Source organism: Neolamprologus multifasciatus, chromosome 2 (genome assembly GCF_963576455.1).
Source record: "Neolamprologus multifasciatus chromosome 2, fNeoMul1.2, whole genome shotgun sequence".
Taxonomy (NCBI): Eukaryota; Metazoa; Chordata; class Actinopteri; order Cichliformes; family Cichlidae; genus Neolamprologus; species Neolamprologus multifasciatus.
The window spans coordinates 30,710,824-30,723,107 of NC_140440.1; the positions used below are offsets into that span (position 1 = coordinate 30,710,824).

Consider the following 12,284-nt stretch of genomic DNA (forward strand, 5'->3'; position numbering starts at 1 on the left):
GTCTTTCTCTCTCTCGCTTCCTTCTCTTTCTCCCTCTGCTGGGGAGCAGCCAGCAACAATCACAGACTTACTGAAACTTGGCACATACGTTCATTTTTTCTTTTTGCTCACTCACAGCCTCTTGACTGCCAGCAAGGCACATCGAGAGAGAGAGAAAGTGCTTGGCAGAACAGGTCCACCTTTTTTTTCTTTATATTCCACCAATGTTGTCTTTCAGAAGGCCCAAACTAATCCTCAGTGCAGCATAACTTTCTTTTTTCCCCAGTCAAAGTTATAGTGAGGAGAAGTGACTAGATTTCAAAAGCACGGCTAGGTTGTACTTCATCAGCTTTGTTTTGTCATAGGCTGTGAGTCACTGTGTGCTGTCACCACAGGAAAAAAAATGGTACTTTACAAAGTTTCCACTGCATCATTTTTCTTTGCCAGTTTGGTTAATTCTATTTTTCACTTCAGGCTTTCTTGTTTCTTTTGCCCACTCGATTTCCCGTGTTCACTTATGTAAAAAGCCCTGAAGTCAAAGAGTCTTTGGGAATTCCGAGGCACCAGTACAAACAGGAAACCATATTTATTATATTACAGTCAGAGTTGATGTTTCATGTAAATTCACCAGCATTGTTTTAAGAATGTATGCTTTAAACTTTAATCAGTTTCAGTTACATTAAATTGAATTTTCTGCCACCGTATGCTTTTGTTTCTGGTTCATTTATAGAATTGAATTACTTGAATGTTATTTGTTGAAGCAAATGTATTGCACTACTTCAGGCGCATGTTGCCCACCATTCAGTTTCTATCTTGATAGCTGTAGACAGCTATATGAAGTGTCCGGGGCTTTTTTTATTATCATCTCATTGCCATGCAAAGATTCAATTTCCATTTTTCTATTTTCTTCTCCTTATCAAATTCAGGGTCATGGAGGGCTGGCGCTAATATCAGCTAACACAGAGAGACAGCCAACCACTCACACACCTACAGCCAATTTGGACTCACCGGTTAACTTAATGTGGATGTGTTTGGACTGTGGGAGAAGGCCAGAGTACCTGGAGAATACCCAAACAGACACAGGGAGGGCCCCAGCCAGCCAGTGTAATCAAACCCAGGACCTTCTTGCTGTGAGGTGATGTGCCAACCACCACGCTGCCCAGGACTCAAATTAATGATGCAATTATAGTAAGACATGAGCTCCAACATATAAGGTAAAAGCCGTTGTGGTGATGTACTCAAAATTATGGAAATACTTTATAAAGCATTAATTAAACATCTGCTACCCAGGTGTGATGGGTAGCAGATGTTGGAGATGCTCATATAAACCAATTTCACACATATATTCAATTAAAAATTTGTTTAATGTGCAAAACAACATAATAATTACTCAACTTTGTGTTGCATAACTGTTTGCCGTAAGTTCTTTGACCAAAATGAGTTTCTTTCATGCTTCTTCATAACACAGGCGCTGCTGTTTTTCCATTTTCATGACAGGGGGAGAAATGTTGGGAAAATGCAGGGATTTTAAATTACACCTCCACCCCGAGGACTCAAAAATGTTTACTAGAGAGCACCAAAGTGTAGTCAGAAAGGGAAAACACCATCTGTTGCCGAACTCCCAATGTCCAGTTACTTCAAAAATAGAACATGTGATTGGTCTTGGTGCTCTAACCTTTCCTGCGTCCTGGAAGGAAGGGCTTTACGACCTGCTGAGGTTCAGAGAAGAAACTGTTTTCCTAGTCTTTAAGAACAGTTCTCAGCATTGGGCTGTGGCAACACCCTTGTTTAACTTTGTTTGATGCTACCACCATGCCTTGCAGGCTTAAAGACATTTTAAAAGGCTTGTGCAAGTGTGTGTCTAGGGGTGTGCATGTGTGTTTTTGTTAGGCTGTACACAGTTGTGTTTCCTTCAAGGTCAGAAAAGGTGGTCTTAGGTGATTCTTAATTTTACTGCTTTTCAGTCTTTTTTCTGTGCAATTGTGACTATATGTATCTATGTGTGTGTGTGTGTGTGTGTGTGTGTGTGTGTGTGTGTGTGTGTGTGTGTGTGTGTGTGAAAGCAGTCAGGGAACATCATGTACTCAACCTGCATGTGAACAGTACCCAGAGAAAATAAGATAAGACAGTGATAAACCTGGCTCAGACCCACTGTTGGGCTGCAGTGTTAGATACAAACATGTAAGATAAACAGCTATGCATGGAGAAACCAATCGATTTAACATTTGAATGAATCCCAATTAAAGCCAGCGTATTACACACCTTCTAACTTTTCCAGACCAAAATGTGAAAAATGTGAAATTTTACGAGAACTTACAAAGGCCAATTTTTTTTTCAATTTGGATGCATAAAGATGTTCTTTTGCCTTTTACACACGCACACACACACACACACACACACACACACACATAGACATATAATACAGAGGACAGCAAAACTGCAAGTTCCCCTTGAATTTCAGACAAACCTTTTGTTTCTACTGATCTTTCTTTCAATCTTAAACTTGGCCCTCAGAAGCAGGGTGGGTTCCCACAGTCTCACTTTTCATGCAGAGATTAGAAAGAGACAGGGATTCCCATGCTAATGAAAATAGGGCAGAATGAAAATTTTACCACCCCCCAGCCAGCAGCTTGTTTCGCTCAGCCTGAATGGTGTGGAGAGCACAACTCTACCAACGCCTTCATTTCAGCTTCCGTTTATCTACATTACAACGCTAATATCTATATTCTGTTCCTTTACTAACTCGCTGTACCAAAAGATGTTTTTGAATCACAGTGCACCCTGGCTATCAATCATTATACAGGCAGCTGTGGCTACAATGTAGCTTGCCATCGCCAGTGCGTGAATGTGTGTGTGAATGGGTGAATGACTGAATGTAGTGTGAAGCGCTTTGGGGTCCTTAGGGACTAGAAAAGCGCTATACAAATGCAGGCCATTTGCCATATATTACAGTTAAATGTCTACTTAAATTGTATAATTATTATATTGACTGTCTGCGATACTGCGACTCACACTTAAGTGCAGAGCCTTTTGTGTGTGAGTGAGTGTGTGATGGCAAGTGTTGACAGGCTTCCTTATTATCTAATTAGGCGCCATAGTCATGGTCCAAATAGATAAGGCACGGAGCGCAAGCTATGGTCACTCCACACACACCCCACCTATCTTCCGGCACACTTATGTAATTCCTATAACTGCTATCTGGAATAACTAAGACGAGGAATGAAAGAGTGAAGAAAATGACAGAGGGAATAAACGAGAATAAAGAGGGAAGAGACGCATCAAATAAAACAGGCATCAACAAAGACAGCTGCACAAACTCAAGAATGATTGAAGAAACAACTTTAATGGATGGGTGGTACTGTTTTTAAATTCTTCCTGTTATTAGTCACTGTGAAAGGACAGCGATTCCTGTGGTTCCTCTCTGTCTTCCCTAAAATACCTAGGAATATGTTTTTAAGTCACATTAATGTGGCGATGCTAAGCTTCCTAGCATTAATCACACTTTTTTTTTTTTAAATGAAAACAAAACACTGTCTATATATTTGGTCCTTGGACATTGGATAGTTGGTGATTTATAACTGCAACATCACTGTGATCATGATCTAAGCAAGTCCAAGAACAATTCCAGTGGTTTTACACAGTAAATCCCATCTGGTTACAGCTTACATCACTGACAGGCATTTTATAACTAATGAAGCTTGTGCTGTCATTTTAAAATTGCTTTTTCATTCTTTTCATTTGTGTTACATCAGAATCCTCAGAGCCTGACGCAGACTTGAAACTTGCTCAGTATAGTTGATTTCTAAAATTAATAGACACAGTTCCTTATTAGACCGTTTTTTAGTCACTGATCTTGATCTGATCTGTCTCAGATGACAGTAGGCGTTACTTATTTCTAATCCAATATCTGGTACATGTTGTATCTACACTCGGTGACAGACAGGACAAAGAAGCTTAGCTGGATTTTGCTGTGGTGATGTGTCACCCAGCAGCATAATGCTATGGGTCATCTCAGTGTGCGGCATTCTGCACGTGGATAATGCTATGGGTCACCTTTGCGCCCTCCATTGCCAGGGCGCTTATGTGTGGGTGTGTTTGTGTTGTTAGAGTGCCTTGTGTCTCAGTTCTGTGGAAAATCTGAAGCAATCAGTTAGACAGCAGCCTCAGGACACCTGTTTGCCAAATGTTAAAAAGTCTTCAGAATCCCTCACTGACAGGAAGCATATTTATTCACACAAAAACTAAACGCCTTTTATTTAGTCCAATATCAGTCTCCAGCTTCTTTGCATTAAGAGAAGCTTTTGCAGCAAGCAAAAGTCAATGAACAGAAAGATATCATAACAAACATCTGATGCACATCCTATGTTTGTATTGTTGCTAAGGACAACTGAAGATGAAACCACAGCAGTGTTGGTAAAGAAAGGCCCGCGCAGCAGAGGTTGCATCAACCTGTGGTGCAGGGTGTGTCTGTGGATTTCTGAGTTAACAAACACTGATCTCTGTCTGCTGAAAGTGTTGGCAATGATGGAATTTATAGTGTGCGCGCGTGTGTGTGTGTATGCCTGCCTATTTTGGGAATTGCATGCACACTTCACTGTGTGCAGTCTTCACAAGGATTAGCAACTTTGTTGTCATTTTTAATACAACAGACAGATTAGTCCAGTAATAGAGCATTGTCATGTATTTTATATGGGCAGACACGCACAAACACTTGCAAACAAACCATTCAGTGATGGTTCCAGATGTTCTCTGGCAGAGTACCCAAGGCAGCCTATTCATGTAGTAACAACACAGTAAGGTAGTAGGTCGAGAAGTACATTATAAAGCCATTATTGTCCATTTCTCTCGAACCTGGTCCCTCAGTAAATAAATCACAGGTTTTATACATGCCAAATCTATACCAATGTGTGTGAGAAAATCTGCTGGTTTCCAATATTCTATCTTCACCTTATGTTCCCAGAATTGCTTTTTTGCTTCCAATATACAAGTGGTCAAAGTCTATGTTATAGAGGAAACCCATAAAACGATAGTAAAACAAAGACTGCTCATGTTTTCTTTAAAGTTCCCTTTACTTCGTTCAATTATTAATAACTTCCTGTAGCTATAGAAAAACAGCGTTACCGCTCCTACGACAGCTGCACTCTGCCTATATCTTACATCCACTAAATGTCAACAGCACTGCTATTCTTAGCTAACCATGTTTTGTCTTAGTCCCAGATGCCTGTCTGACAGCCTACTTCAGACTCTTTCTCTTCCTTTAGCTCTCCTTGCCATCACTTCTGTAGCCTGCATTCGCTCGAGACTTTTGGTTTGTTGCAAAAATACAAAAAAAAAACTAGATTTAGATTTTTTTTCAAATGTCATGACCAAATCTTTAATGTGGGCAATACAGGGACAGTTATCTCCAGCAAATGAGCAATGAATCCTTACACACTTCATATATATCTGTCTACTACACCTTCAGGGGATTTCTCTGTAGCAGTGAAAGAAATGTAGAATTAGATTTTAAATACTGTTACAGCAGCTTGTTTCACTCTGATCACGAGGCCTGTTGCAGCTTGTAAGTGTTTATAAGACAAACACGTGTTCTAGGTTCTAAATTCCCCCATATAATAGTGAACTGGTAAAGGGCACTATCTACACCACCACAGAGAAAAGAGAAGAAACACTTTTTTTCTTTACCCCATTCTACATCCTCAACATTGCTAACTCGGCTGTGTGGTTCTACATCACCACAATATTATCTACAGAACAAATGTAAACACACAGGGTTTACAATAAGAAGGTATCCTTTTATTGTACAGCCTGCAGATGAAAATGTATTAAATAATTTGACTTGTCTTGATGTTTAAATGTTATTCAGCACCTCATCCTCTCCTCCCACCTCCCTATGTTGTTTCTATACAGTTATTGTGTCATGTATGTGTATGTCATGGATCTGACATAAGCATCACATTTCAATCGTGTCTTTAAAGAAGCACAATAAAAACAGAGCATGGTCCCAGTGCATATTGTTTTCCTTGCAAGACTAAACAACCACTGAGAAGAAATGCAGTTTTGGAGTTAAAATGAATGCAAATGTATTTTCACATTCTGCTGAAATGTATAAGAATCGATCCAGTGTTGTGTAGAAAAACAGCAATTTTACAGACTGTGATGGGACACTTCATTTGGCTGCAGAAGCCTCTCCGTGCATGCCTCTCCATGCAGGTTATTAAATCTTAGAAGTAAATATAGGCCTGAAATCAAAAGGAAAAAAGTTCTTGTAGCAAAGCTACTTTGTGGTTTGTATGTGAGTCACAGACTGGAGCTTTCATGATCAGCAGGGTGTCAGACACAGCTGGATGCCGTCTCCACTCCACATTGTAGGAGGGCTAGGTTAGGTTCAGCAGTCAACTGGACTTAAGCCAACTGCCAGTGTCATCTTAGGCCAAAGTCAGAAACTTATAACAAGGTCTAAGTATTCAGGGCAACAGGATGTCTCAAGGATAAACAGAAAAGCGAGAACAGAGAGTCAAACTCGGACAGAGGTCACAATCTTATCTTCCTGCCTTTTTATGTACAAGCATAAAATCTGTGAACCTCACCTACAACTCTGTCCTACAACTCTGCAATCACAGTGTTTTCCAACCAGACTGGAAAAGTCTTCTCTTTTTTCAGTCAACAGGCATGAACAAGAAGATGAAGAATGTCCCATCCCTACACAGTCACGCACCTCCTTGATTCCAAGAAGTTTTTGCTCCTTAAAGCTAAAAGGCTTGAGAAAGTCAGCCTAACTTTGCTCTACCTAATAAAAGCCCTTCATAGTCTGCGTCTTCAAATCCGGCCCCTCCTTCAGCCCCGCACTTTGGCCACAATCAATTATCTGACACTCTGTGAGTCTTTTGTCCTGCTATTTTTTTCCCTGTACGCATTTTTTCCCCCCTTTTCACCTCCCCCTCTTGTTTTGACGGCTTAACAGCTGACTAGTCACAGACCTGATGTCCTACGATAAACGTTTGTATCATCACTGCAGGCTCTTCACCCCCCTTCACCCTGGCAAGTGGTTTTTAATGGCTGCTAAATACCGACTGACTGGCAGTGCTGAAGGTGTGCGACAGTGCCTTTCTCGTTCCAGCCAACTGTAGCCCACTAAGCCTTAAAATAAATCAGCGCATTTCCTCTCATTTTATCCTGTGGATATCACAGATCCACCCCACCCCCCTTGGGGCTTTCTGGCTCTTCCTCAAACACCAAATAAGACTTGTGACTTAAAATTCTCCTCTCGGGACATTTCCGTAACCCTTAAATCATTTACATAACACATCTTCTGTCGCCTCCAAGAGAGGTCCTGTCGTGCTTCCACGGGCCATGCTGAACATTTTATTCTGTTAACAAGTGACAAATGAGAATGATAGCTGCTGGGCAGAATGACCACCCAGTGTGAGGTCACCGTCTAAACTCGAGCCAGGCTTTAATCAGACACCAGTCCTTCCCAAAGCGAATACTTGAAAAAATGCATGAACTTCTGCAAACCTCAGCTCAGCAAGTACATGTACGAATGAATCACTGCTTATTTCCTTTTGAGCATGAAAAAACCTGCGAAGGTTTGAAATCACTGTTTTAATCCTGCGAGGAAAGTCTATGAAAGCCACATGATCCATGTCTGTGGTTCTCTCTTGAGAAGGGAAGGGTTCGGGAACAAAGTGTTCAGGCCAAAGAGGGTTTGTCAGACAAACAGTTCAGCTGGCACAGGCAGACATATGGTTGTTCTAGCAAATGGCACAGGTGAACAGTTTGTCTCACAGCCAAAATATGTCAAAAACGTTGGCACTTACATTTACCCCACACCAGGGAAAGTCAGTGCCGCCTGTAATTCAGTCATCTTCTCTTAAAAGAAATCGTTGATCTTTATCTGAAGTGTAGACAACTAAACAGATAAGCAGATTCCAATACTGCAATGCTATATAAATAACAGCACTTATGTTATGTTATTCTAATAAGTTGTATAACTGTGAAAGTGTTGCTTTTTGTATCAGTCTGTCACACAAAGCCAGAAAAAACTTGTGTGTAACGCCTTTAACAAACCTCTGCCAGCAGGCATTATTCCAGGTGCGATACCTTAAACAATGAATGCTTCAAATCATAATTCATCTGACCTATCAGTGTATTCTAAGGCAATGTTTAAAGTATAATATAGAATAAACACACACTAATTTAGAAATGCCGTCATGTGTGGCTGTACTCCGGTGTGTAAACCGGTGTGTCTCCATCTATCATAATGGCACACCCTCGCTCTCATAAATAAAGAAGTCCCACAGAAAGAGAGCAGGAGCAGAGTCTCTTAAAAAGGTGTCAGAATTAATAAGCATTTACACAGCGGTTATTAAAAACAAAGCGGACGTAGTGGACATTTGCAAAATAGTTTATATTTGATACACATGCTAGTTCAGTGCAAAAGGCAGACACAGTCTGCACAATTCTAACAAACTTGAATGTTTGGTGTGGCTACTTTTATTCTTCAATTTCTTTAAGTAATATTCAGGAATACTTTTAAAGGCCATTCAAAGCTTTCTGTTCTCCGTAAAGATGATCCCATATTTTTCATCACTTTAAAAAAAGGCCACAAATTGTCTGTTCTTGCAACAGGCCGACAGTAACGAAGTGCCTAAAGATCCATTTTAAAAATAGTTCCTTTTCTAAGTTGTCTGTTATGTACAGACACAACACTGATTCATCCCTTGAGATCCCTTTTTTTATGCTGATGATTCATAGCTCATGAGTCGTGCTAAATGGTTTAACAAACAAGATGAGGGAAAAAATCGCTTAAAATGGCCACGTATAAAGACTTTACTGAAAATAAGCGGAAAAGTAGTCGATTTCCAGAGAAACGTTTTGAAACACCTTCAGAAAGCCTCGAGAACTGTTACTCAAGAGTTTAATAATATTACAACAAAGCCTGGCTCCTTGGAAGCAAGATACAAAGAAATGAGGGTGACTCAAAACTTTTCTGCTCTGCTGCATAATCACTTCATATTACCGTTTATATTTTTTTTTAGAGCCAACAACTACAAAATCTGTATATTTCGTGTAAATGTCTAATCGTCACTGCTATCAGGTCAGCTGCAGTGTACAGTGAATGGTTTAACTTGTTTTGAACTCCCAGTCTGTACTGTAATCATCACTGGACAAGAACTGCCTTCCAATATACAAGAAAGAAAATAAAAGACGGGCTTATTTTGATACTGTGTGCCGATCCAGCTTCTGGATAAATTTGATAAAGTACTGATAATGATTCTTGGCCAGAACACTTTATTGATAAGATAAAACCTACAAGTAATCGCATACGTAACAATAATTACCGTCATATTACATATATAGTCAAAAAGCCAGTTTTTGTGTTTCCCATTTAAATGAAACCAATTGGTTTATTTTCATTTAAAGTTCTACCTCACGCATTTAGTTTGAAAGTTGAACCTGCAACGTTTTCTGTCTTCTTTTCTTTTATTAAATTGCAAAAATTCGAGTTTTAATGGAACTTTGTTTGTTTTGTTTTTTAAATATAATTGTGTTTTTAAAAAAAACCAAACAAGAAAGCATTTTCACAAGTTTTTAAAAAGTAAAAGTTTGCAAGAGTGACTTCAAGAAAGTACAGGAACTCTCACAAGTGGAACCAACCTTTATTAAGATCCCATTTGTGCACCGGTGTGTCTCTGACATATACGCCACAAACACATAGCTCACATAACTTGATGAACATCAATGGTGCCTCTTAAAGTGCTAACACGTTCATATTCTTTTAGCTTTCACTGGTAATCCCCATAGATCTACACATTTTACGTATCAGACACCCAGATACACCGTATTTAATCGCATATGGCTGGCTCACGTTCAGTATTTCCGCAACAGTAAAACTGTAGCTAACTGGAAAGATGGTATCTGTTAATTTGAGGCTGAAGTCATTTGACAGTAGCTGCCAAACAAACCATCCAACTGGCAGCAACATTGTAGCAGGACATTCTCTTCCTTGCAAACAGTGCGGCGTGAGCTGCCAAATGCTGTTTTATAAACACTATTTGGCAGAGACAGTGTAGGAGCCAGGCCAGTTTTAATTGACCTCTAGCAATAAAAGATCATTTTAATTGAATCAATATGACAACAAACTGCTGTTTTAGAATAACCTTGTGTATTTGCGAGGCATTCTTTTTAGATTACATTTTGTTTACCTTTTTTCTCTGGCTTTTCCCCTCCACACAGTATTGAGTTGTTTTGAAGTTGAAAGCTTTTTTCCATTGTGATGAATCTTGCAAGACTTCTTTATAAGAGTTATGCCCTATGAATAATAATTGTCCTCAGTCCTTAACATCACTATGTTAAAGCTGAAGAGGACGTGCACATATTATTGTCCCAGTTATGTCATTTAAATACACCCATTCCAGTAAGTAATCTATTACTGTAAACATGTAGAAGACCCAAGAAACCTGATTACACTACATTTACCACCTCGTGTTTCATTTGATTCACTTGATTTAATATGCAGATCAACAGGTGAAATGGTAACTTTGTATTGAATATGCCTTAAGTGAGGTAAAGAAATGAAAATATTCTTAAGTTCAAAGGAAAGATCTTTGAAGTAACCAGATAAGAATGTACCTGTCTGATAGCCAAGCTTACCTGTGAAAGAAGAGCAATATAGACAGCATGGTCTGGTCAATGTTGCTGTTGCAGATCCCCTCATTGAGCAGGAAACAGGGGTCTCTCACAACCGACTCCAGGGAGTCCTGTCTCATGATGTTGTTCAGTTTGTCCGTGTTCAGGTTCTGGTACATCAGCTGGTTGCGGAGCTGGCGGAAGTGATTTACAGTGGGGCTTGTGGGGCTTGCTGGCAGGCCTCCTGTAGTAGAAAGGCCCTGAGCTGGGCTGCTGGATATGGATTCATCACAGCCATTGGCCAGGTCCAGACAGCAACTGCAACAGTCCAGGCCGATGGGCGAGAGGCAGTTGTCATCTGACATCTTGGAGTGCAGCTGGATGAAGAGGAAAGTCGCCCAGGGCAGGTGCAGACGTTTCAGCAGAAAATGACAGAGACTGAGCTTTATAAATAGTAGACAAAGTGAAAGACACAACAGGGGTGTGTTCCTTAGCTCTGACAGAGACACTGGCAGGTAGCCTGGGTCAGTCTAGTGTACCGTCCTGTCTCCACTGCAGGGCCAGAAGGGCTAAATGGCAGGTTGAGCTGCTCCCTGAGAAGTGCACTCACGCTGGGCCACTCTGCCTGCTTCTATCTCTGAGTTCCCCTCCTGTGGCTCTGCTGCATTTAGCCTTTTGTTCGGGGCCGACGCTGCTGCAATGTGTTGCTACTGTGGCAGGAAAAAGAGTGAACGCACCACACACACATACACACTCACTCACACCAGTTCAGCAGGAGTCCGCTTGAAAGCAAAACCCAGAAGCTGCTTATCAGTTTTTTCTCTGGACTTTTTTTTTCTGTGGTTGGCGTGCTTAGAGACAGAGGGAGGGAGTAAGAAGGAAGGGAGGGAGCATGGAGGAAGGGAGGGAGCGACGAAGGCAAACAGGGTGGGGAAAAGCCTGTGATTGGTAAAAAGCATTGCTGGTGATTTATTGGGCCCTCCTCTTTTCTCGTTCGGTTTAGCCATGCGTGCACCAACAGTAAGAAAGGGAAACAGAGAGGGGTGACACCGCAGAGCATGCTTGAGACATGTGCAGTTTCACCGGCTCCACCCTGCCATTATGACAGCCGAAGGAGTGGCTGAGTGAGAGAGGCTGCAGGAAGACACACAGAGCAATGATAACATGTGAGAAGACATTGACATTGAATTGCTAAAACTGTGTTACACATGCGTCATTGATTGTGTTTATTAGCTTTTATCCACTATAAATTTCAGGACTTCCTTGTGGAGAACACACAAAAATAAGGCCGAGAGGCCACAGTCCAAATAAAGACAGAGCAAAAATTAGAAACTGCAAATTACTCAGTAAAAGTGTGACTGCAAAATGTGTATATGTTGTCTATATGTTATTCATTGTACGTGTTGTTTGGATGTGACTCACTTCTGCCCTGTGTGAACTGCCTTATGCAACATCGGTCAGCGTGAAAACTAATGGAAGCCAGAATATAAATGCACTATAAAAAAAACAAAACAAAACAAATCACATGAAATACAAAATGCATGCTGCGTTGGAGTTTTTTCTTGCAAAGTGAACAAAAACATTATCTTATCGGGCCTCCCGATGTTTAAATAGCATTTTGTCATTTTCCAGTTCTGTTTCCCAAACAGCTTTGGATTGAGAAAGCGTGTGTTGTG

At 40.6% G+C, this 12,284-nt stretch overlaps 1 protein-coding gene across 1 annotated transcript in view; it reads right to left on the reverse strand.

Annotated features, from left to right (window-relative positions):
- Positions 1-11,445, reverse strand: part of tsc22d3 (TSC22 domain family, member 3) — a 33,523-nt gene extending 22,078 nt beyond the window's left edge. Inside the window, exon 1 of the mRNA XM_085176400.1 lies at positions 10,633-11,445. Within this exon, the coding sequence (XP_085032526.1) occupies positions 10,633-10,973 (341 nt within the window). The 5' untranslated portion in view covers positions 10,974-11,445. The remainder of the gene's footprint in view (positions 1-10,632) is intronic.
- Between the last annotated feature and the right edge of the window lie 839 nt (positions 11,446-12,284).